Source organism: Panulirus ornatus, chromosome 65 (genome assembly GCF_036320965.1).
Source record: "Panulirus ornatus isolate Po-2019 chromosome 65, ASM3632096v1, whole genome shotgun sequence".
Classification (NCBI taxonomy): domain Eukaryota; kingdom Metazoa; phylum Arthropoda; class Malacostraca; order Decapoda; family Palinuridae; genus Panulirus; species Panulirus ornatus.
The window spans coordinates 9,201,277-9,228,754 of record NC_092288.1 but is presented as its reverse complement, the minus strand read 5'-3'; the positions used below and the strand labels follow the sequence as shown (position 1 = coordinate 9,228,754).

General features: G+C 43.5%; 1 protein-coding gene across 1 annotated transcript in view; it reads right to left on the bottom strand.

Moving 5' to 3' along the window:
• Positions 1 to 3,025: 3,025 nt before the first annotated feature.
• Positions 3,026 to 27,478, bottom strand: part of LOC139746398 (uncharacterized) — a 31,562-nt gene continuing 7,109 nt past the window's right edge. The window contains exons 2-3 of the mRNA XM_071657609.1: positions 22,062 to 22,157; positions 3,026 to 4,385 (exon numbers count right to left, since the gene is read on the bottom strand). Of these exons, the coding sequence (XP_071513710.1) occupies positions 4,197 to 4,385; positions 22,062 to 22,157 (285 nt within the window). The 3' untranslated portion in view covers positions 3,026 to 4,196. The remainder of the gene's footprint in view (positions 4,386 to 22,061; positions 22,158 to 27,478) is intronic.

The following is a 27,478-nucleotide window of genomic DNA, read 5'->3' as shown; positions in this document are numbered from 1 at the left end:
GGGACAGGGGAGAAAGAATACTTCCCACGTATTCCCTGCGTGTCATAGAAGGCAACTAAAAGGGGAGGGAGCGGGTGGCTGGAAATCCTCCCCACTCGTTTTTTTTAATTTTCCAATGGATGGAACAGAGAAGGAGGCCAGGTGAGGATATTCCCTCAAAGGCCCAGTCCTCTGTTCTTAACGCTACCTCGCTAATGCGGGAAATGGCATATGACAGGGTTGATAGAGATGCTCTGTGGAAGGTATTAAGAATATATGGTGTGGGAGGCAAGTTGTTAGAAGCAGTGAAACGCCTTTATCGAGGTTGTAAGGCATGTGTATGTGTAGGAAGAGAGGAAAGTGACTGGTTCTCAGTGAATGTTGATTTGCGGAAGGGGTGTGTGATGTCTCCATGATTGTTTAATTTCTTTATAAATGGGGGGTGTTAGGGAGGTGAATGCAAGAGTTTTGGAAAGAGGGGCAAGTATGCAGTCTGTTGTGGGTGAGAGAGCTTGGGAAGTGAGTCAGTTGTTCGCTGATGATACAGCACTGGTGGCTGATTCGGGTGAGAAACTGCAGAAGCTGGTGACTGAATTAGGTAAAGTGTATGAAAGAAGAAAGCTGAGAGCAAATGTGAATAAGAGCAAGGTTTTAGGTACAGTAGGGTTGAGGGACAGGTCGATTGGGAGATAAGTTTGAATGGAGAAAAACTGGAGGAAGTGAAGTGTTTTAGATATCTGGGAGTGGATTTGCCAGCAGATGGAACCATGGAAGCAGAAGTGAATCATAGGGTGGGGGAGGGGGCGAAAGTTCTGGAAGCGTTGAAGAATGTGTGGAAGTCGAGAACATTATCTCGGAAAGCAAAAATGGGTATGTTTGAAGGAATAGTGGTTCCAACAATGTTATAAAGGTTGCGAGGCGTGGGCTATAGATAGAGTTGTGCGGAGGAGGGTGGATGTGCTGGAAATGAGATGTTTGAGGACAATATGTGGTGTGAGGTGGTTTGATCCAGTAAGTAATAATAGGGTAAGAGAGATGTGTGGTAATAAAAAGTGTGGTTGAGAGAGCAAAAGAGGGTGTTTTGAAATTGCTTGGTCACATGGAGAGAATGAGTGAGGAAAGATTGACCAAGAGTATATATGTGTCAGAAGTGGAGGGAACGAGAAGTGGGAGACCAAATTGGAGGTGGAAAGATGGAGTGAAAAAGATTTTGAGTGATCGGGGCCTGAACATGTAGGAGGGTGAAAGGCTTGTAAGGAATAGAGTGAACTGGAACGATGTGGTATACCGGGGTCGATGTGCTGTCAATGGGTTGAACCAGGGCATGTGAAGCGTCTGGGGTAAAACATGGAAAGTTCTGTGGGGCCTGCATGTGGAAAGGGAGCTGTGGTTTCGGTGCATTATATATGACAGCTAGAGACTGGGTGTGAACGAATGTGGCCTTTGTTGTCTTTTCCTAGCGCTACCTCACGCACATGCGGGGGGAGGGGGTTGTTATTTCACGTGTGGTGGGGTGACGATGGGAATGAATAAAGGCAGACAGTATGAATTATGTACATGTGTATATATGTATATGTCTGTGTGTATATATATATGTATATGTTGAGACGTATAGGTATGTATATTTGCGTGTGTGGACGTGTATGTATATACATGTGTATGTGGGTGGGTTGGGCCATTCTTTTGTCTGTTTCCTTGCACTACCAAAGAAGGAATAGAGAAGGGGGCCCGATGAGGATATTCCCTCAAAGGCCCAGTCCTCTGTTCTTAACGCTACCTCGCTAACGCGGGAAATGGTGAATAGTATGAAAGAAAGAAAAGAAATATATATATATATATATATATATATATATATATATATATATATATATATATATATATATATATATATATTAATATATAGGAAGTTTGTGTAGGAATTGTTAATACATAACAATAAAAAAATAATTCATCAGGCTGTAAACAAATATGAACATTCATGCAAAGACAGAGGGATGTACATGTACAGTATACACAATTTATGCAGTACAACAATATGAAGCAATTAAGCAAATACTCAAGCAACTGCATAGAAAGACATACACATTCTTTATGTACAAACAGACAGGTAGCATATACCTATCTATCTACCTAGGTACATCTTTGATGCCCGTTCCCCCAAAGCACTCCCTCAAGGGGGTAGCCATGGCAAAAGAGTCTCTATAACTTGTAAACTCCAGTGCCACTTCTTGGCCTTTAGTGCCTCGCCCAATACAGGCCACTGGCAGAGGGCAACTCTAGTGCAGTGTTTCTAGAGGCTCCTACCTAACATTTCTACCAACTACTACTACCTAATGCTCCTGCCTAATGAACCTTCCTAATAAGTGTTTTAAGTACTGTAAAGTGTTATGTGTGACATGGAGAGATTGTATGTTTGTGGACAAAAGCCAGTACTTCAAGTGTGGGTGAGGCAGAAAGAAAAGACAGCTACCTGGGTCAAAGGAATGCAACTTGACAGCCCCTGATGTGCTGGTTTACTAAGTAGATGTCACTAACCCTCCCAATACCCCGGTGCATAGTTCTGGTAGTATACCTCTCTGATCAATGTCTTCCTACCATCTACTACCCTCAAATGTATACCAACTTGCATGGATAATTGTGTATAACAACATACAGTAACTGTGAAATACCATAATAACATGCAAGTTGAAATGTACAAAGCTCAAGGAATTATTACATGCTACAAGCAAATCTCCAGATAAGAGATCTAAACATAGCAAACAAATATGTATTACCAAAAAGATAACTAAAATCTGAAAACATGTAGAAACAACACACATTTTTAATTTGCTGAGTTTAGTCCTCTTATGCATTTGACTATACATCTGTAGGATTTGCTTTCAATGTGATAGATTAAACAATGATGACCATGGGCTTATAAACATGCTAAGGTAAATTTTGTTAACAGCTGCTAGGTTCCATTGTTATATTGTGGCATTCTTTACTTATTCATGTAACACACAGTCAATCAACACCATGTTTTTTTGGAAAGCAATGAAATCTTAGGTATCTCTGGCCATTTTTATCCTTTTTTCAAACTACAGATCTGTGACAACTGTATGGAACCATTTTGAATCTCACTGGCAGTCAACAGATGACGTAAATAAAAACACTGCAGACAATACACAGACAATGGTAGTGCCATGTCCCATTGGCCAGACCAACTAAAATGAGCCATTAATGTGTTTTGAGTTGCATGATGTACTTTACTTTTGGTGGCATGCAGCTGCATGGGATGTTAAATTTCCTTAATTTATCTTCCTTGCTGAATACCCTCCATGCACCTTATATCATTTCTGGACTGCCTACAAACTCTATGTTAAACTTACAGTTTTGTTGAATTAGGAAGTAGCACAAATGCATATCGTGCATCATGTATGCATGTTACAGTAATTCAGATATGAACACCAGGGCCAGCAAAAGGAAACTAAAACACTTTTCATCTTAATTATCTCATCTCATCCTGAGACCTATCAAAAAGTTGAAACACTCTACATCTGATTTATTACATCTTTCTGTATCCTATTTAACTTTCCCAAATCACTTCTAGTTATTCAATGCAGAATAATTTTTAGATAAAAGTCTATATTCATGAAAAATGTCATACCTCTGTCTTTGCAAAGTAAGAAAACATAAAGTCATAACAAAAATAATATAACTCATTCCTGTTATAACTTGTACAATGAGAGGGTTATGCATAATATTGTGATGCCTTATCACACATTTTGTTGACTGCTGCCTCATCTCAGGGACAAAACAAAATAAAAAAAATTGTAATGCAATTTCCAGAAATAATTCAGCTTTACGTCTAATCACAGTCCTCCTTTCTTAAGGAACTAAGTAAAATTAACAGCTCAGTGATTTTGATAATACTATGAATAATGGGGAGGAAATACATTTATGTGTGTGAGATGATCTGTGATGAGAAGCATTTTGTGAAACCTTGAAATACTGATTTAGTAGTCAGTATGGATTGATGTCTACTGGTGAGATGCCTTGCCAATCTGGAATGTGATTTTCCATGCCTTGACCAAAATAGTCTGACTATTTCAACGACAGTGCACTGACAGTCAGTCTTGGTCCTTCACTGATAATGTCTTGAACAATCACGACTCATTTTTGATGACATCTAAACAAATATTTCCCTCTTGTCTGACGATGATGCCTTAATCATGAATCTACTTCCTTCCATACTTATAGTGTCCTCCAGAGAACCTGGGCTGCATCCATATGTAACCTGAGGACATTACACTGCAGTAGGCATTGTAGTATTTCCCTGGAGAGCGACAGAAGGACCAGCGGGGACACCTGCACCGGAACTCCATCTGGAACTCCTCCTTGCAGATCTCATTCCACCAACAAGTTCTCTGTTGTAGTGGGGGAGAGAAAAAGAAAATAGAGTAGGAATCACACCAATAGATTTATATTTAATCTACTTCTAAATTTCAGAGTTTAATATGAAAAGAAGCCTGCTTGCAGTACAGAGGAAAGTCAAAATAAGATGAAAAAGGAAGAACATAAAATACGTTAAAACTTTTTTTATGCTTATAATTGCTAATGCCATTGCCCATAGGGAACAAAGAGCAGGGTAGTAACTTTTGATTTCCTGCCCACTGATGACTATTGCTAAGCTCACAGGGCATGTTGAATTGCATTATCTTCAACCATAGTTGTCTGGACTGTTTCATGGAGTGAGGCTATAAATATCTAGGCACTGATAGCAATTAGTTAGTCTTACCATCAAATGTGACTGTCAGTGTGACTAAACCAACTACTTTAGTTATTGATATAATTTGGAGAAAGCTGTGCATGCTTGTAACAGAGGTGGGCCGTGCCTGTGAATGTTTTTCCCATAGGGAACAAAGAGCAGGGTAGTAACTTTTGATTTCCTGCCCACTGATGACTATTGCTAAGCTCACAGGGCATGTTGAATTGCATTATCTTCAACCATAGTTGTCTGGACTGTTTCATGGAGTGAGGCTATAAATATCTAGGCACTGATAGCAATTAGTTAGTCTTACCATCAAATGTGACTGTCAGTGTGACTAAACCAACTACTTTAGTTATTGATATAATTTGGAGAAAGCTGTGCATGCTTGTAACAGAGGTGGGCCGTGCCTGTGAATGTTTTTCCAACTGAACTGTGATTGAATATACACACATATCATCATTTTAAAGATAGTTTAGTACTGTATGACCCAACTTCAGACTGTTCACGCCTACTTTCATGTAATCATTACACTAATGTAGCAAGATCCATCAGCCTGAAACGTGAAAGTGCAATGTAACGACTGGTAGCATGAAAGTATTCTTAGTGGAAGATAAGATGTCATACTCTCCAGAGGAAGTATGAACCATGAGCCAGGACCATCTGGCAGTCTGACCAAGAAACAACATAAGACCAGTGACAGCCTGATGCAGTAACACTAGCAGATATATGGTGTGACTCAATAGGAGCACTGGACCAGTGACAACCTGACACAGAAACAGCAGCAGATGTATAAGATGACTCAACAGCAGCAGCAGCAGCAGCAGCAGACTAGTGATAACCTGATGCAGCAACAGCAGCAGCAGACCAGTGACAACCTGATGCAGCAACAGTAGCAGCAGACCAGTGATAACTTGATGCAGCAACAGCAGCAGCAGACCAGTGATAACCTGATGCAGCAACAGCAGCAGCAGACCAGTGATAACCTGATGCAGCAACAGCAGCAGATATGGGACAGCCTGACCCAGTAACAGGAGGTGAGGGACATCCTGAAATTTACCTTTCAACAGTTGTGAGACAAACTGACACAGCAACAGTAGCAGCTGTCTCACATGAATATCCAGTAGGCAGGCAAGATAGGGCAGTGCCTATCATGCCTATGAAGGGATAAGAGCAACAGTTAGCAGCCCTGGTCAAAGCTACTGGACCTGATAAGTGAACAGATTCTCTAGTTACTCTGCAATATGACTGATTAAATATTTGAATTTCCCTGCCACATCAACAGGTGTACATCTTTTGAAAAACTGTAAAATCATAAATTCATCATGTAAGTGTTCTCATACGTAATGATAAAATACTTTAAAAATACACCATATCTTCTATTTTATTGCCACACATCTCTCTCACCCTTTCATTACTTACTCGATAAAACCATCTCACACCACATATGTCTTCAAACAGTTCATTTTCAACACATCCACCCTCCTCCACACAACCCTATCTATAGCCTATGCCTTGCAACCAGATAACATTGTAGGAACCACTATTCCTTCAAACATACCTATTTTTGCTTTCTGAGATAACATTCTCACCTTCCACACATTCGTCAATGCTCCCACAACCTTCGCCCCTCCCCCACCGTGTGACTCACTTCCACTTCCATGGTTCCATCTGCTGCCAAATCCACTCCCAGATATCCAAAACACTTCACTTCCTCCAGTTTTTCTCCATTCAAACTTACCTCCCAATTAATTTGTCCCTCAACCCTATTGAACCTAATAACCTTCTCTTATTCATGTTTACTCTCAGTCACCAACTTCTGCAGTTTTTCACCAGAATCATCCATCAGCACTGTATCATCAGCGAACAACAATTGACTCACTTCCCAAGCCCTCTCATCCACAAGAGACTGCATATTTACCCCCTCTCTCCAAAACTCTTGCATTCATCTCCCTAACCACCCCATCCATAGACAAATTAAACAACCACAGAGACATCAAGCACCCCTGCCACAAACTGACATTCACTGGGAACCAATCACTTCCCTCTCTTCCTACTCGTACACATGCCTTACATCCTTGATAAAAACTTTTCACTGCTTCTAGTAATTTACCTCCCACACCATATACTCTTAATACCTTCCACAAAGCATCTCTATAAACCCCATCATATGCCTTCTCCAGATCCATAAATGCTACATACAAATCCATCAGTTTTTCTAAGTATTTCTCACCTACATTCTTCAAAGCAAACACCTGATCCACACATCCTCTACCACTTCTGAAACCATAGTGCTCTTCCCCAATCTTATGCTCTATACATGTCTTCACCCTCTCAATCAATACCCTCCCATATAATTTCCCAGGAATACTCAACAAACTTATACCTGTGTAATTTGAACACTCACCTTTAGCCCCTTTGCCTTTGTACAATGGCACTATGCAAGCATTCTGCCAATTCCTCAGGCACTTCACCATGATCCATACATACACTGAATATCCTTACCAACCAGTCAACAACACAGTCACCCCTTTTTTTAATAAATTCCGCTACAATGCCATTCAAACCCGCCGCCTTGCCAGCTTTCATCTTCTGCAAAGCTTTCGCTACCTCTGTTTACCAAACCATTCTCCCTGACCCTCTCACTTCACAGACCACCTCGACCAAAACACCCTATATCTGCAACTATATCATCAAACACATTCAATAAACCTTCAAAATACTCATGCCATCTCCTCACTTCACCACTGCTTGTCATTACCTCCCCATTAGTCCCCTTCACTGATGTTCCCATTTGTTCTCTTGTCTTACACACTTTATTTACCTCCTTCCAAAACATCTTTTTATTCTCCCTAAAATTTAATGGTACTCTCTCACCCCAACTCTCTTTTGCCCTATTTTTCACCTCTTGAACCTTTCTTTTGACCTCCTGCCTCTTTCTGTTATACATCTCCCAGTCGTTCGCACTACTACCCTGCAAAAATCGTCCAAACGCCTCTCTTCTCTTTCACTAACAACTTTATTTCTTCATCCCACCACTCACTACCCTTTCTAATCTGCCCACCTCCCACCTTTCTCATGCCACAAGCATCTTTTGCGCAAGCCATCACTGCTTCCCTACATACATCCCCTTCCTCCCCCACTCCCCTTACGTCATTTGCCCTCACTTTTTTCCATTCTGCACTCAATCTCTCCTCGTACTTCTCACACATCTCCTTTCCAAGCTCACTTACTCTCACCACTCTCTCCACCCTAACATTCTCTCTTCTTTTCTGAAAACCTCTATAAATCTTCACCTTTGCCTCCACAAGATAATGATCAGACATTCCTCCAGTTGCCCCTCAGCACATTAATATCCAAAAGTCTCTCTTTCATGCACCTATCAATTAACAAGTAATCCAATGATGTTCTCTGGCCATCCCTTCTATTTACATACCCTCTCTTTTTAAACCAGGTATTCCCAATCACCAGTCCTTTTTCAGCACATAAATCTACAAACTCTTCATTTCCATTTACAACACTGGACACCCCAAGTACACCAGTTATACCTTCAACCGCCACATTACTCACTTTTGCATTCAAATCACCCATCACTATAACCCGGTCTCTTGCATCAAATCTGCTAACAAACTTATTCAGCTGATCCCAAAGCACTTGCCTCTCATGATCTTTCTTCTCATGACCAGGTGCATAAACACCAATAATCACCTATCTCTCTCCATCCACTTTCAGCTTTACCCATATCAATCTAGAGTTTACTTTCTTACACTCTATAACATACTCTCACAACTCCTGCTTCAGGAGTAGTGCACTCCTTCCTTTGCTCTTGTCCTCTCACCAACCCCTAACTTTACTCCTAAGACATTCCCAAACCACTCTTCCCCTTTACCCTTAAGCTTTGTTTCACTCAGATCCAAAACATCCAGGTTCCTTTCCTCAAACATACTGCCTATCTCTCCTTTTTTCTCATCTTGGTTACATCCACACACATTTAAACACCACAATCTGAGCCTTTGAGGAGAATGAGCACTCCCCACATGACTCCTTATTCTGTTTCCCCTTTTAGAAAGTAAAAATACAAGGAGGGAGGGTTTCTAGCCCCCTGCTCCTGTCCCCTTTAGTTGTCTTCTACGACACATGGGAATGCATGGGAAGTACTCTTTCTGCCCTATCCCCTATATAAGTTTTTTCATATGTTTGCCATTTCCTGCATCAGCAAGGTAGCGTCAGGAACTGAGAACTGAGCCTTAAAGGGAATATCCTCCCTTGGCCCCTTCTCTGTTCCTTCTTTTGGAAAATTAAACATGAGAGGGGAGGATTTCCAGCACCCCGCTCCCTCCCCTCTTAGTCGCCTTCTATAACACGCAGGGAATACGTGGGAAGTATTCTTTCTCCCTTGTGGTTTTGGTGCATTACACAACAGCTAGAGACTGAGTGTGAACGAATGTGGCCTTGTCTTTTCCTAGCACTACCTCGCATTTCATGTGCAGCGGGGTGGCAATGGGATTGGATGAAGGGAGGAAGTATGGATATGTACATGTGTATATATACGAACAAAGTGCATAGGAACGCGCACCTTCATAGAAAATACAAACCTCCAACAGCCAGGATCTAACCCGGGACCCTTGTGCCACAGGCGGGAATGTTAACTGCTAGGCTATGGGCCAGGCCCATTGTCTAGTGGTTAGCATTCCCACCTGTGGCACAGAGGTCCCAGGTTCGATCCTGGCTGTTGGAGGTTTGTATGTGCATATATGTATATGTCTGTGTATGTATATGTATGTATACATTGAAATTTATAGGTATGTATATGTGCATACATTGGGCCATTTCTTTCGTCTGTTTCCTTGCGCTACCTCGCAAACGCGGGAGACAGCGACAAAGTATAAAAAAAAAAAAAAAAAAAAAAAAAAATATGTGCATGTGAAGTGTTTTAGATATCTGGGAGTGGATCTGTCAGCGGATGGAACCATGGAAGCGGAAGTGGATCATAGGGTGGGGGAGGGGGCGAAAATTTTGGGAGCCTTGAAAAATGTGTGGAAGTCGAGAACATTATCTCGGAAAGCAAAAATGGGTATGTTTGAGGGAATAGTGGTTCCAACAATGCTGTATGGTTGCGAGGCGTGGGCTATGGATAGAGATGTGCGCAGGAGGATGGATGTGCTGGAAATGAGATGTTTGAGGACAATGTGTGGTGTGAGGTGGTTTGATCGAGTAAGTAACGTAAGGGTAAGAGAGATGTGTGGAAATAAAAAGAGCGTGGTCGAGAGAGCAGAAGAGGGTGTTTTGAAATGGTTTGGGCACATGGAGAGAATGAGTGAGGAGAGATTGACCAAGAGGATATATGTGTCGGAGGTGGAGGGAACGAGGAGAAGAGGGAGACCAAATTGGAGGTGGAAAGATGGAGTGAAAAAGATTTTGTGTGATCGGGGCCTGAACATGCAGGAGGGTGAAAGGAGGGCAAGAAATAGAGTGAATTGGAGTCATGTGGTATACAGGGGTTGACGTGCTGTCAGTGGATTGAATCAAGGCATGTGAAGCGTCTGGGGTAAACCATGGAAAGCTGTGTAGGTATGTATATTTGCGTGTCTGGATGTGTGTATGTGCATGTGTATGGGGGGGGGGGTTGGGCCATTTCTTTCGTCTGTTTCCTTGCGCTACCTCGCAAACGCGGGAGACAGCGACAAAGTATAAAAAAAAAAAAAAAAAAAAAAAAAAAAAAAAAAAAAAATATGTGCATGTGTGGAGACCCCCCCCATGTGCGCCCGAGGTAGCGCTAGGAAAAGACAACAAAGGCCACATTTGTTCACCTTCGGTCTCTAGCTGTCATGTGTAATGCACCGAAACCACAGTTTCCTTTCCACATCCAGGCCCCACAAAACTTTCCATGGTTTACCCCAGACGCTTCACATGCCCTGGTTCAATCCACTGACAGCACGTCGACCCTGGTATACCACATCGTTCCAATTCACTCTATTCCTTGCACGCTTTTCACCCTCCTGTATGGTCAGGCCCCAATCTCTCAAAATCTTTTTCATCCAAGGCATTAAGGGCCATTTATGCAGCAGGAGTTGTGGTATGGTTGCAGAATTATCTTAAAATCTGAAGAGGGATTTTAAGATTTTCAACTGGAGTTTATAATTTGACACTGATAGCCTTAATGTCCCTGGCAGTAGGTATATCTAAAGCCCAAATAACCAACCAATTCTTAATATATCCCTGATCATAGACGGTAAAAACATTGTTCTTGATGCTTCAATTACTTACATTTCTACTGCATGGACGACAGTCAGCATCACTTGACACTCTTCACAAGATGAAAGTTGGTCTTTTGCCATTAACTTCCTCAAGTCATTCTTGTGTATTCAATTCTCATTCTTGCTAGAATCACCTATTTGCTGGTTGGGGTGCATGCTCGTAATCCAACAGTCATGGTCTTAGAATTCTCTTGCAGTTTGATGTTTCAGATTTGTCTCCATATGTCGCACAGATATTTCTTTTCTGGGATTTCAAATCACTTTATGGGAAAGGAAAATGATTGTCAAACAAAGTAGTCACAGCCACCTTTGCTTGCTTATCAGCTGGTTTTCCCAACAAATACCAATATGTGCTGGAACCCAGAACAAAGATATTGCCTTGCATCCAGCTGAAATCAATGCAAGCCAATCTTGGATTTCCCTATCCACTGGGCGTGATAAGTTCAGTCTGCTGATGGCTAGCAGCATATAGAGAAAGAATATGCAACGATTTTTGTGACTTTAGCTCTCTGGGCGTATTAACTGCCAACGGTATGATGTATACTTCACTGCTGGAGACAGTAGCTGCCACCAACCTACTGCTCACTGCCACAAAGCCCACACCACTGCCAGATTTCTGTTGAGCCTTGGTGTATCAACTTTTTTTTTTTTTTTCTTGCTTTGTCGCTGTCTCCCGCGTTTGCGAGGTAGCGCAAGGAAACAGACGAAAGAAATGGCCCAACCCACCCCCATACACATGTATATACATACGTCCACACACGCAAATATACATACCTACACAGCTTTCCATGGTTTACCCCAGACGCTTCACATGCCCTGATTCAATCCACTGACAGCACGTCAACCCCGGTATACCACATCGATCCAATTCACTCTATTCCTTGCCCTCCTTTCACCCTCCTGCATGTTCAGGCCCCGATCACACAAAATCTTTTTCACTCCATCTTTCCACCTCCAATTTGGTCTCCCACTTCTCGTTCCCTCCACCTCCGACACATATATCCTCTTGGTCAATCTTTCCTCACTCATTCTCTCCATGTGCCCAAACCATTTCAAAACACCCTCTTCTGCTCTCTCAACCACGCTCTTTTTATTTCCACACATCTCTCTTACCCTTACGTTACTTACTCGATCAAACCACCTCACACCACACATTGTCCTCAAACATCTCATTTCCAGCACATCCATCCTCCTGCACACAACTCTATCCATAGCCCACGCCTCGCAACCATACAACATTGTTGGAACCACTATTCCTTCAAACATACCCATTTTTGCTTTCCGAGATAATGTTCTCGACTTCCACACATTCTTCAAGGCTCCCAGGATTTTCGCCCCCTCCCCCACCCTATGATTCACTTCCGCTTCCATGGTTCCATCCGCTGCCAGATCCACTCCCAGATATCTAAAACACTTTACTTCCTCCAGTTTTTCTCCATTCAAACTTACCTCCCAATTGACTTGACCCTCAACCCTACTGTACCAAATAACCTTGCTCTTATTCACATTTACTCTTAACTTTCTTCTTTCACACACTTTACCAAACTCAGTCACCAGCTTCTGCAGTTTCTCACATGAATCAGCCACCAGCACTGTATCATCAGCGAACAACAACTGACTCACTTCCCAAGCTCTCTCATCCCCAACAGACTTCATACTTGCCCCTCTTTCCAAAACTCTTGCATTCACCTCCCTAACAACCCCATCCATAAACAAATTAAACAACCATGGAGACATCACACACCCCTGCCGCAAACCTACATTCACTGAGAACCAATCACTTTCCTCTCTTCCTACATGTACACATGCCTTACATCCTCGATAAAAACTTTTCACTGCTTCTAACAACTTGCCTCCCACACCATATATTCTTAATACCTTCCACAGAGCATCTCTATCAACTCTATCATATGCCTTCTCCAGATCCATAAATGCTACATACAAATCCATTTGCTTTTCTAAGTATTTCTCACATACATTCTTCAAAGCAAACACCTGATCCACACATCCTCTACCACTTCTGAAACCACACTGCTCTTCCCCAATCTGATGCTCTGTACATGCCTTCACCCTCTCAATCAATACCCTCCCATATAATTTACCAGGAATACTCAACAAACTTATACCTCTGTAATTTGAGCACTCACTCTTATCCCCTTTGCCTTTGTACAATGGCACTATGCACGCATTCCGCCAATCCTCAGGCACCTCACCATGAGTCATACATACATTAAATAACCTTACCAACCAGTCAATAATACAGTCACCCCCTTTTTTAATAAATTCCACTGCAATACCATCCAAACCTGCTGCATCAACCTGGTGTATCAACGTGTTTCCTAAAATTATCTGCTAGTCTTCATCTTAGGTGCGTTCTCTCTTTTCTATTGCTACCAAATCCTTACAAAATGGCTGCATACTGATCTATGGTGGGTTGTGAGGCACTCAAACTTGTAAAATCTTGCAGTGATTTAAAAAGAAATTTGTTACAGGACTACCAATCTGACTGAGGATAACTGAAAACTGTATATCTAAGTAACCAGGAGCAGAAAATCAAGTTCATACATTCCTGATGCAATTGAAGAGGTGGTTCTGTACTTTATTCATACAGGGATTGCACTAGAGAAGATTAAAGGGCTCCAGTACAGCTACTTTGAGCTTCATAGTGGATGGGATTCAACATCTTGGGAGTGGTAGGTAATGCAAATGAAAATGTCTCAGAACCATAGACCAGCTCACTATGAACTAACCCTTGGTATAGCTGCAGTAGCATTGAGCAGTCTGCCATCTCACAATATAAGAGAAAGCACCCATGGGATACCAAGTACTTTGGTGGCTTTGACTTTTAGCTCTTTGATTCAAGGCACCCATGTCAGTCCTGCACTGAGCAGACCACAGAATTTCATCTTGCTGTTGAACTGCAGTAGATTCATCACTAAAAAGAGGGTTGGCTGGAATGGGTGTTGGGAGTCTGTTGTGGATCAGAATTTTCTAAATCCAAATTGGAATGGATTCTTTTGAAACTAAATCAATAGTTTACAGATGCAGCTCATAAGGGAGATTAATCTGTAAATATGTGACAGTGCAGCATCCTTATCAAGTTTGCAAACTGGGATAATGGATGCATTCTTTCCCTGTTGTACGCAATGTGCCCTCCCTGAAAATCTTGTTATATATACAGAGGCACCATGAAATCTGGGAAACTCTCTACCGAGAAATCATTTGATAAGGAATATCATCCCCTCCTAGAGCTGTCTTTCAACAAAGACCCCAAATCTCTCCTTTCAAAAGGGGAAGCTGTTTGAGAGTTCTGCTGATCCCATTCTTAAAACAAAGGGGGTTCTTGTTCTGCCTTTAAAATAAAAGATCAGGCAGAGTAAGATGATCCAGAGATCTCTGCCACTGAATCTGAGGAATATTTGTAATATCTACTTAGTTCATAATCAATGATCCATTTATCTTCAAAGCTGGAGAGGAAACTGACACATATCTACCAGTGCCCTTACTAATCTTATCTCACACCAATAAAAAGAATGATCGTGAATTCACATTGGAAATGTACTGCATCCACAAGGTATGTCTAGCTTCTTTTGAGTAATCTATGGGTCTTGGCACAGGTCATTTTGTAATGAACCAAAGTTGCTACACTAGGCCATTATTTCAGCTGCCTTAATTTAACTTTTTTGCTCTGACAGTTTGCTGATATTTGTCTGACCTTCAAGGTACAGAAAGGCTGACAGTATCTTCCCATACTTCTTAGGACTGCCACTTCTGCTGCAACGTGAACTCTGGCTGTCACTTGGCTCACGGCTTCGCAGAAAGACAGGAAATCCTTAGCAGAGTCTGATCACTACAAGACTTTCGAACTCCAATCAGCATGGCCTAGTCACCATCATAGTGTTCCACATTCTGCTATGACGTCCATCTTGTTCAGAAGAACAGGAAAATTATTTTATGTAAATCTTCCAAGACTTGCCATGTAAACTGCAGCTCAGTATCTGCTGAACGCGTGGATAAATTCTTAGAGTAAGTCCCAGTTTGAAAGTGAAAATGGATCAGGTAATATGTACTAAGTGTACTGCTGTTCTTGTTCTCAAAAAAAAATTTCCATGGGTCTTCCTCTGGCTGACTTCAGTGTTCCCCAAGAGATGGTGACTTGCCATCATTGAAATTCCTCCATGAGAATCTGTTACCGAGGGTCCTGAAATGGGTATGTACTTTGATATTTTACTACCTCCCCTAGGTATGATATCTTGAAAACATATACGAAATGGGTTAACTGAACCTATTTGCTGTTCCATTTCTTGCGATTTAGCACAAATTCTTTAACACTTCCATTACATCAAGAGTGTCCTCTTTTGGCTGATGATGCTTGGTTAGTTAATTTCCCATCTGCCTTGAAAGTTAAATTTTTTGATGGTGATACTGACAAGGTAGTTGCTCTTTCTTTCTTTTTCCTTTTGTTAAGTCTACCCCACAACACTATGACCACTTGAAGACTACAGTGGTGACAACCTTCTCAGACCACTAAACCTGAAGTAGAAATAAAAGGCCTACCCTTGCCTCAAACTTTCAACAACCTCATAATCACAGGTATCCCCATCCCAACAAATAACACTGATAAAACATATACACACCGACATGACCCTTCTACAGTAACCTGACCTCACCAGATCCTGCCATCACTGCCCTACTTCTAACTTTTCCTCTGTACTGTACAGCTGACTATGAAGCTCTATTCTTTCCCGGTTCCAGGCCAATTCGATACCACCAGATGACACCAAGGACCACCACCATCACCCACATGGACGCTTATAACCTAACCTGACCTTCTGCTGTCCTGCACCCCTTACTAGCCAACTCTGGACGTTCAGCCCTTTCTGCACCCTTCCCTCTCACAGCTTTGGACGTTCAGCCACCTGAAGCGACAACTTCACCTTTGTTCAATGTCCAGCAAGTGGGATAAGGTGGGAGGTGGAACACAGTACCTCACAGCATCACTTCAATGTCTTTCTTTCCTGCTTTCATAGCCCAGGCAGGGCTCTACTGGCCATGGCAGTGCCTTCCTCCTCCAGCATAACCACGGGACCTATGCAACATCTCAATGACTCACCTCTCTTGCAGCAGCACCATGTTACTCATGAACCATCTATTTTTCTGCCCCTGCAAAAGCTATTGTATTTTAGTTTCACACCCTTATACTCAATGGCTGCCATTCCCTTTCACAAGGCCTGAGAACAGCAACTTCCCTTATAGAAATCACCTCATCCGCATCATGCTACCTTGCTCGACTCCAATGCGAGACCAGAGACCACCAACTACTGGATGCTACTGACATTTTGCGACTCTCCTAACCTGTATTTCCCACCTTTACTAGGTGTCCCATCACCTGATACATGTCCCTCACCTGAAAATGTCCACTGTGTAGGAAAGGTTGGGAGGATAAACACTGTGTTGATGAACTAAATACAGCGCCAGAAAATCTCCCTTTTCTGCTGTAATAGCCTACGTGCGGTTCTCGTAATGGGAGCAAAACTGGTGTTTACAACAATAGTTATTTCCCCAATTTGGTGTGAATTACCTTGGTAAATAGAATGATGCAACACTGAAGTTTTCTTAAAGCATATATCATAAAATTAAAAAGTTTCAGGCATGTCTTCAACGCTTCCACCCGACCCAACTCTAACCTGGTCTCCACTTAAAAACATTCATCTGCTGAAGAAAACTCCATGTTAACCATATATATATATATATATATATATATATATATATATATATATATATATATATATATATACAACTTGTGTAAAAACACGAATTATTTCAAACACAAAATTCACGGAAACCTCGTTTTCCCTGGCGGCAATGTCCACAGTCCCAAGACCCGTCCCTTCTTGGTCTCGCCCTCGACACCACAGCCTCCTCATGACTCGGGAGTCTGGGAAGGATGGGTGACAACCTCGACTTACAAAAGTCACTGTCGTCCGCAGTCCTGCCTTATCAAGCCCAGCTCAATACGATCATTAATCCAGCTGCCTATTACCACCCTCAGCTTGATCATGGTTACACGGCTGGTGAACGGTCAGCTTTCCTACTGCAAAGGAATTTACGTTTCTCTGTCATTGGAAGTACCGCAACCTTTAAGAGTGTCCTGAATAACACCGAGTTGCTTCTCCTCATATATTATAAAGGTGAGTAAAGCTGAAGAACTACTGACTGGCGACTTGATTCGTTCAGATACCACGAGAGGAAATCTATATGACCTCCCTTAAGCCACCTACCTTCGACTTCCAGTACTAGGATTCTCCCTATTATATATCTGGGGTGTGACAGAGGTTGGTATGTGACGGGAGCTGCAGTGGGAAAGGGGCTTGGGTGTGACGAGAGGTGTTACATGACGGGAGCTTGAGTCTGATATTACAGTGGAGTGCTACTGTAATATTCCCAAAAAAGGGAAAAAAAGAATAATTATCATGTGGAGATCCCTGATACCAGGTTAGTGTTATCTGACAATATAACCAAATTATCGAGTAAAAAAAACATTAAGAATGGCGCGTACCATAGCAGTAAATCCTAGATTCACCCTAGCACACTGGGACATACGCGGTGTGTGTGTGTGTGTGTGTGAGTTGACTGGGAGGCAGTATGCATGCATCTGACCTTCCCATGTAAATGGGGACGAAGTTAAAGGTAACAGACTGATAGACAGACGACATAACCGTGTCCAAGTAACATTTTTTTTTTTTTTAAGGGAACCGACCTAAGGTTTCACCAAGTTTTCTTGTGGACGGAAATATATGCATGAAATCTTACAATACTATACACAGTATCAGCTCAACCTTACCTACCTACTCACCATCCCTTATGGTTGAATTCTTGAATACTGATCTATTTACTATACATAGCTGAACATGGCCTCTACCGTTTCAAACGCATTCTTTCAAGCCCTTAAAATTAACGTCTTTAATGCCTCCTTGACTACCAACTGATGTCCCTCTGGCGAACATGTGAAAGAACCCCATATTAAATGTCTTCCCGTTCCATACGTACTTTTTCCTCTTTGATGAAAGATGTATTTATCCTCGGACTTTTCAGAAATTGCAAGATCCCTTCACATTACTATCTTGACATGCAACATGAAAACTGTCCCCCTAGGGAGTGGAAAAATAAAATGATTCACAGAGCGTAGAACGACGATACTGATGATTTTCAAAACAGACTGCCATGGAGCTTAGATGTTTAGTGCTAATATTCCTAGAAATAGGTTGCTAGGATATATATTACTCTAAAGCTTTGGAATATGCTACTAAAGTGTTTGGAAAAATGTTGCTATACAGTTTAAAAATGCCCCCCTACCGCCTTTCTTGAAACAAATGTTTCTGCTGAGTTTCCAAGTATATTTCTTTGAATTCCCTATATTTTCACTCACAAGTTACATATACCACTTGGGTTCACTAGAACGCAAGATATAAAACAAAAAAGACTTTAATAAAAACGAAGCCTTCATCTCGAGCAGGCACAGATGAGGTTCCTGGATTGCAGGTACCCTTTTCAACATTTCCCTTCAGAAAGGCTCCTACTGAAATCCTTTCTGTGACCACGGTTCCATGGAATGCTCCTGGAGGTCGTCAGAAATATCTGCGAGAGTCGCTGCTATTCCCCCGTGCCCCTGAGGCCATCCGTAAGCTGTTTATACATACTGTAATGATAATTCAGCAGGCTTCTAACATCTTCCTGCTGTAATGGTTGTCCTCTCCAGCTCAACCTTGGCCGCGTCGTGGTTGCCATGGAGATGATGACGTCAGTGCATGAAGGCCAGGAATCCTAAAGTTATGTTAATCTGTGGGCCACGTGAAGTTATGGTAAGTTGCGGGCCAGGCTGCCATGTTTATTTATGCACCACTCACATCACAGAGTATGTGCTGTCCACCGTGCAGTTACTATGTAAAATGCTTCCTTTATATTTTCAAAACGAAGACCACTAAAGAATGAATTTCTCGAGGAGAACGGTGCCACATTAAGTATTTAATACACCTTAATTTTTTCGTTGTATATCTAGATATGTCACCTTATGTCACCACACAGCTAGGATCACTCAGCAGACTGTGCAAAGCATAACGTCAGACCTCCCTTCCTATGATCTCAGAGCAGGAAGCCAGCAACTGTAAACTACATCCTCTCGTATCACTGACTCCGCCAGCCAATTAAAAGGTACACTACAATTAAAAGCATCGACCAGCGCCCCCCTAACAGGTCATCAAATTACGCCAGTTCCGTGGGCCCTAGCCCGAAAGGTCATCATTAGACTAGATTTCCATCTCTCTTCTTCTCTCTCCCCCTCTAGACCTGAACAATACAGCCTCGCTCTAATTAGTGTACGCTCCGTGGGTGGTACCTTACTACTACCTCCTAAACTAACCGTCCATACCAAGACTTGCAGACAAAGGAGAAGCGGGAGTTGCAAACCATTCTTCCCTACAAAGAGACATGGCTAGGGGAATCTCCCCTCACACAGACGTCCTCACGTGATGAAACCGACCTCACTATCGTTCGGGTTATAAAAACCTTTGTTTGAGTGCGTCTGGTCAGAACCTTTCAGAGGAGGATGCACTCAAATCTTCTGCGAAAAAAAAGGCAGATGGTGACGTACTGAATGCTGCAGGACCAAGAAAGAGCTTAGAGGTGAAGGACACGGTCCATAAGATGGGCGACATGTGCACTGACTTAACGGACTTGTGTTGGAAGAGTGGGGTGGGAGGTGGGGTGATTTACCACCCTGGCAGTATAACAACTGTTATCATGGCAGTATAACAGCTGTCATTACGGCAATATAGCAGCGTCATCATGGAATATATATATATATATATATATATATATATATATAGTCACCGTGGTAGTACCGCAACCCTTGCCTCCCACCTCCGTCAGCAGGACTTGACTGTATCGCTGTGGTTCCAGGAACACCTGCCTCCCTTCTGTAAGCAGGACGTGACTAGACCGTGATGGTTCCCGAGCAGGACAACAGGACAAAATAATGACGCTGTCCCAACACCGCCACTCAAACAATGTATGATTTAAAGTTGGCTACGTAGATCTTACGACACAAGGCGGCCCCGAGACCGCTATCTCTGTATATCTTTCCCTCAATTATTCTCAACTTTTCTGCTATACCGACTTGTTTCTCTTATCACCCTCTTTACTGAATCCTTACCATTAATACTACTACTACTACTACCATCACCACTACTACTGTCTAACTGTTTTTTGCTTGTACACCTTAGAATAAAGATCCGCCAATCTAACAGCGATTATTTAGCGATATTTTGAAGGAATATTAACTACCTATCATTTAAACTAATTTCATATATATGAGTAAAGACATGTACACAAGTGTAAAACGCACATGGTAATCACAAACGATAATAACACAGCACAAGCACCGAGAGTATTGCATAATACTAGGCGACGCGTCAGATACGTTCCAACATTTTAACTTTTACCACAGCGTAAAAGATACCATCAAAACATTGCTGCCATTACGAGGCATGCCAATGAATCACCAAAATCATTATATTCGTCGTCAATACATTAGAAATCCCAGATTTACATCTTGCTCATCATGCAGACAAATGCAGGATGGGCCGGTGATAATAATGTGTGTTGTTTGTCCATCCACCCACCCACACACACACACACAGGCGAGGGGGATAATACCCAGGATTTCACTTGGGATTTAAACGGTAAATTGGTGTGGCAGTCATGCGAGGTATGCAACTCCCGCGGCCTCTGCCTCCAGACGGATGTCTCTCCGGCCCGGCAGATTATTATAAACGTCGACTGATGAGATTATTTCTCGCGGTTTTAAAAGCCCTCCGAGGCCGTTGGCTTACATAACAAAGGACGGAGCAATTCCCCTTCGCGTTATGTTACAAGCCCACGGAGGCCGTTGGCTTACGTAACAAAGGACAGAGGATGTCCTTTTATAATCGTGTTACTGATATGGTACACCCGATGGTACACAGGTAGTTGCCGGATAGTTTCAAGTGCTCTACTTAACGAATTCCACCACTCTTGTCCTGGGTCCCTAGTTGGTGTCGTGCAGGGCCAAGAGACCTAGCCAGAGTATCTCCTTACATCCTGACAGCCCTTGCCACGGTATATCCTAGCCGTTGACAGCTCTAGTTAAGGAATTCCCTAGCCCCTGAAGCCCTAAAGTAACAGCCCGTGAAAGCTATAGCTAAGGTAATCCTTAGCCCCTGACAACCTGAACTAGGGTATCCCTTAGCCCCTGACAACCCTAACTAGAGTACACCCTAGCCCCTGACAGCCCTACCTGGGTATACCCAGCCCCTGACAGCCTTAGTCAGGGTGTAACCTAGCACTGACAACCCTAGCTAAAGTATTCATGAGCCCCTGTCGACCCTAACCAGGGTATGACCTAGTCCCTGACAACCTTATCCAGGGCTACCATCGCCCTTAACAGACCTATCTAGTCCATGAGAGCCGTGACCGGCGACAGTCCTACGCCCTTACAACTAGCTAGGGTAACCCCTGATACCTCTACCTAGGGTATTTCATATTCCCTGAGAGCCCTAGTTATTGTATCTCTTAGCCACTGACAGCCCTAGCAGGATATCCCCTATCCCTGGCAACCCTTGCTAGGACATCCTATAGCCCGTGACAGCCCTAGCTAGGATATCCCCTAACAGCCCAAGCTAGGGCATCCACTAATCCCTGACAACCCTAACCAGGGTACGCCCAAGATTCTGACAGCCTTAGCCAGTGTATTCCTGCATCCACTGACAGCCAAAGCCAGGATATCCTCTATCCTTTGACAGTCCTAGCCAGGGCGTCCCTTGACAGCCTTAGCCAGGGTACCCCCTCCTCAGTGACAGCCCTAGCCCGCAGGGGAGAGGTCGTATTACCTCATCAATGTACTTCATGATATTCCCTCATTAGTGTACATCATATTACCTCATTAGTGTACCTCTTGATGTTACCTCCTTAATGTACCTCATAATATTACCTCATTAGTGTACCTCATAATATCACCTCAATAGTATACCTCATGATATTACCTCATTAGTGTACCTCTTGATACTTTGGTCGTGGTAGCCTCGACGGTGGGTGAGGGAAGAGTTGGCCAAAGTCAGCGCCACCACAGATACCAACACCTGAGGACAGAACCACAAGTTAGTGAAGGCTTCTGCGCTTGTCCAATGGCTCATATATATATATATATATATATATATATATATATATATATATATATATATATATATATATATATATATATATATATACATATATATATATATATATATATATATATATATATATATATATATATATATATACAAAACTTGACCTGCAAGATACATCTAATCATTCATGGTAGCTACGCTCCCGTACAAATGTGTCCGGATGCATAACGCACGGATTCACGCAAGTATACATACGTACATAACCATCGGAAAAGATAATCAGTAAAGGAAATGACTCCTGTTACGAGGAAACCACTTTAGTGAGAAGGTAAACGAGTTCCTGTGTAAATGATTTACTAGAAGGTTTAGAGTCGTATCTGAATATCTAAACAAATTTCACCCCTGCTCTCCCCCCACGAGAGTCGAACCCAGGCTACGGAGAAGAGGGAGGCAGGCAGGCAGTCAGCGTCCAAATTGGACCACAGAGGGGGCGTTCTCGGGTGCGCAGTATTAAAACTGTATAGATTGATTTACATGAGACTATTACATGTTAGCTATCTATCTATCTATCTATCTATCTACACATGAATATGTTTACGTATGGTGCTAAACTTACGGGATAAATAACAATTGTTCAGGATCATGGCAAACTACACAGATACTCTAAGGTACAAGGTTGGTGAAATTCAACCCCAGCCCTGTGCAACCCGATGAAGATAGTGCGCAGTGGAATGAGGCCACTCTGTGCCTATATGCATGAGGAGGCGTTGACTGCGCAGCACATAATGGCGTTCGAGAAATTGCGGCACAGAAAAAAAAGGAAAAATAGGGAAAAAAGGTTAAAGCAAATGGGTCTGTACATGTATGAACTTCCCTTCCTGTATCCACAAAACCCCACGTGAAAAGCTAACTCATCTTATTTGCAGCTCGCTCGAATACGAGAGAGAGAGAGAGAGAGAGAGAGAGAGAGAGAGAGAGAGAGAGAGAGAGAGAGAGAGAGAGAGAGAGAGAGAGAATATCGGTTTTATATTCCACTTCCCAAGAAATTTCAAAGCATAATTGCAGCGAGACTCGGCAAGTTACAGCCCGGGCGTGTGGAGCGGAGGAGACAGATGGTAATGACACAGATACGAACTTACGACGGATACAACATGCACGTAGGTATTATGTTTAGTGGCGGTACACGCAGCGCGGGTCGCCCTGCAACACTAGCACTCAAGCTATGACTCTCTCTCTCGCTCCACACACACACACACACACACACACTTATATTAATGTGTGTGTGTGTGTGTATTCTCAACGTATCTATCTACTTATGCACCAATAAGTAGCAGGGTATGGCTGAACTGACGAGTGTGATGATCCTCCTCGACTCTACTCTACTCTACTCCCAGTGACATTATCCTCGCTAAAGGTGACTTTTCACTGATGCCACAAGCTCATGTAGGCAGAGTCCGGTACCATATATACCTACATAGGGAATAAGGAATGTGAATACTATCCACGTTGTCTCCTGCGTGTCGTATGACGCAACCAAACACGAGTGGCAGTATGGCTAGGGGGGGAGAGGGCTGTACATAAACAGGGAGAGCAGAACAAGCCAAGCGAAGATTTATTTGCAAAGACACAGGCTGGTGAGGTGGACGAACGTGCGTGGACATAGCGAGGAGGAAAGGACAGAGGGATGGGTGCTGTGTATGATGAGAGGAACCTCGACGTTCTGGCTCTGAGTGACACGACTATGAAAGGGGAAGGGAATGGTTCGGAAATGTTATGGTAGGGGTAAAGTCCACAGGTCAGTTAGGAGGAATAGAGCGAGATAAAGTTGTGGCGGGCGGGTTCTGCTGACGAAGGAGCTGTGTTCCTGAGAAAAAAAAAAAAGTGTGAGGGAGTGAGTTCAGAACTGATGTGTGTTAGATCGAACCAGACCCTTGTGTGGTGGGCGACCACTGGTAGTGTTCATGCAGTAAGTAGTGAGAGCGGAGGTGAAAGAGTGCCTTTTGTGAGGGGCTGAGTAAATGCTTTGGCAGTATCAGTGCAAGGGATTTTTTTTTGTATTCCAATCCTGTTTGCAGGGGATCTGAATGCAAGCGTGAGTGATAGGCCAGTTAACGGTATAATAAGAGGGATATGGAATACCCGCTGTAAATGAAAACGGGAAAAGCTTGTTCAGTTCTGTGTTGAATGATGAATGATTATCAGGAATACATGAGGCTTGAAAAAATAAAAGTGGTGAACACATACGTACATACCTGGGTGAGGGAGGGAGGGTGGGGTTCAAAGGACGTTATTGGATTATGCTCTAACTGACAAGCGAGGTTATTGGATGTAAACGTATTTAAAGGGGGCAGCTGGTACAACGTCTTTTCAATTCATGGTGGTGGCGAGGATGAAAGTTTGGGATGAGTTACGAAAACAGAGGACATGATATAAGAGACACAGAAGAATGGCATAGAATGTGAGTAAATGAAACTATGAGAGTGGAAGGTATCTTGGAAAGCACTTCTCAAAGGTGCAGGTGGAATGTGTGGCATGTGGAAGGCGGGAGGCGGACGAAAGAGGTAGTGAGTGGCACATCAAGGAAGCTATCTCGCAGATGTATGGACGGTATCTGCAGGGAAGGAGTGCGAGTGATGGGTAGGAATACAAGAGAAAAAGGCAGAAGGTAAAGAGAAAGGCACGACAGCTGAAAAGAACAAACGAGTTACGGAGTGAGAGAGGACCGATGGGGCAGACAGAGAGGAACAGATGGGGGGGAAGATGCAACTGGCACATAAAAGACGAAGTGAGTATTATGAAGGACTGCTGAATGTGTAAGATGATAGAGGGGCGGGAGGCACAGCTCTGGTTACAGACTTCGAAGAGAAAATTCCAGAAATGTTTGCGACTTCAAGAGACTGTGAGAGGAGAAAATTGAAAATACATGTGAATAAAAGTAAGGCAATAGAGAGTAGCAGGAGGCAAGACTGGATGAACTGGCTGCACGTTAGCATGAGGACGACATGTATGAAGGCGAGTGCTTTAGGTACGTGGGAGTTGACGTGGTCTTCGATGGGAGACGGGGACTGAGGTTGAGTCACAGGGTGCCATAGAGGGCACAGGTGTATGAAGGAGGGCGTGGAAACGAGAGGTTCAGCGTCTTGAAGGCATGATATTCACAACAGTGTTGTATGTAGGATGCGAGTCCCGAGTCTTGGAACGCGAAAGGAACAAGGGAGGTGGACGTGTCTTGATTATGGACAAGCCCAAGGATGTTATATGGCTTGTGAAGCGGGTGGATTGTGGGAGTGTGTGTGTGTGTGTGTGTGTGTGTGTGTGTGTGTGTGTGTGTGTGTGTGTGTGTGTGTGTGTGTGTGTGGTTCAATCTGTTTAACGACCAGGAGGAGACCTGTGGTAACTGTGGCCCACTGAGATTCTATCGACGGAAACGAAGGTAGGAATTCATACGAGAGAGAGAGAGAGAGAGAGAGAGAGAGAGAGAGAGAGAGAGAGAGAGAGAGAGAGAGAGAGAGAGAGAGAGAGAGAGAGTGTGTGTCTCTCTCTCTTCCTGACCGTCCAGGAGAAGAACACACGAGACAACACCGCCAAGATATTATCTCGGATGCTTCATCTATGTTACCGTCACAGGTGCCATTTGGCGAGGCAGGTGTTTCCTCATGTTCAATAACGGTCCATGTCACGACCTAAGCGTTTCATCACGTCCCATAACCGTCTGGTTGATGAGCTACGTGTTTCATGTTCTATAATGACCCGTTTCATGAGTCGGGTGTTTCATCATAACCGTTTGTATCATGAGGTAGGTGTTTCACTGAGGTGTTTCAATGAAACAGGTATATCATCGATTTCTATAACAAGGTGTTATGGGGTAAATGTCTTATTAAGTCCTATAACATCTGTTATTTGATGAAGCAGGTGTTTCATCGTATCCTGTAACCCTGTTTCTTGGATGAGGCAGCAAGTGTTTCAGTGAGTCCTAGCGTTTCAGCGAGTCCTAGCGTTTCAGTGAGTCCTAGCGTTTCAGTGAGTCCTAGCGTTTCAGTAAGTCCTAGCGTTTCAGTGAGTCCTAGCGTTTCAGTGAATCCTAGTGTTTCAGTGAGTCCTAGCATTTCAGTGATTCCTAGCGTTTCAGTGAGTCCTAGCGTTTCAGTGAGTCCTAGCGTTTCAGCGAGTCCTAGCGTTTCAGTGAGTCCTAGCGTTTCAGCGAGTCCTAGCGTTTCAGCGAGTCCTAGCGTTTCAGCGAGTCCTAGCGTTTCAGCGAGTCCTAGCGTTTCAGCGAATCGTATAAAAACTCACGCATGAGAACTCTCAGAGACAGTGTTACCAGAACTAGATCGATGACGTTATCTTGGGGCATTTGATTACAGTGTTACAAATCTTATCTTGTCACGGTGGTAACAGATTCACCAGGTCGACGACACATCACTGAAACCCGACCGATACCGACAAATCTCGGCATTTAAACCCGACCGATACCGACAAATATCGGCATTTAAAACCCGACCGATACCGACAAATATCGGCATTTAAAACCCGACCAATACCGACAAATCTCGGCATTTAAAACCCGACCGGTAATCATTTCTCGCCGACATACCAGTACTCAGGGAAGGATGAACAGCTAGGTTGGCTGTAGGCTCACTAACCTCCCCGCGGACCTCAAACCGGGGCGGGCCCGTGCGTCGATCATGGTCAACAACGGTAACCTCTCTTTCAAAGAAAACGTGTATATTTTTGTCTCTCCGCAATGCTCCTATCCCCCCATCCCGGTTCAGTTACGTTTACCAGCTTACGTCACTCTACACCCACGTCTCCGAGCAGCGACGCTACACACACCTGCGTACGAGGAGACTGGGGCGACCGTCGGAGTGGCTCTGTGCGACCAGACGTAGTTATTCTATGTGGCTCTGTGATGACCTTTGCCAGTCTCATACATGGCTTCTCTCTCTCTCTCTCTCCCTTACACCATTACTACTACCCTCTCTCTCTCTCTCTCCCCTCCGCGTTCATGCCCGCGCGCGCGGGCGCACTCCGGGAGGGGGAGGGGTGGAAATGCAACAGTGTACCTTTAAATACAGAGTTTTGGTCAGCCTCTTGAGTAAGGGAAGGGTATGACCTTTGGCTTACATGGGACCTTACTTAAGGGCTGAGGCTGAAAGTTGCGCCGTCGTTAAGTAAGGGTTATGTCGTCGTGCTTTGGGGGGGGGGGGGGGTGTCGCACCGTCGTGCTCACGGGTCGTACACTCGTCCTCAAGAGTCGTACCGTCGTGCTCAAGGGTAGTACCGTCGTGCTC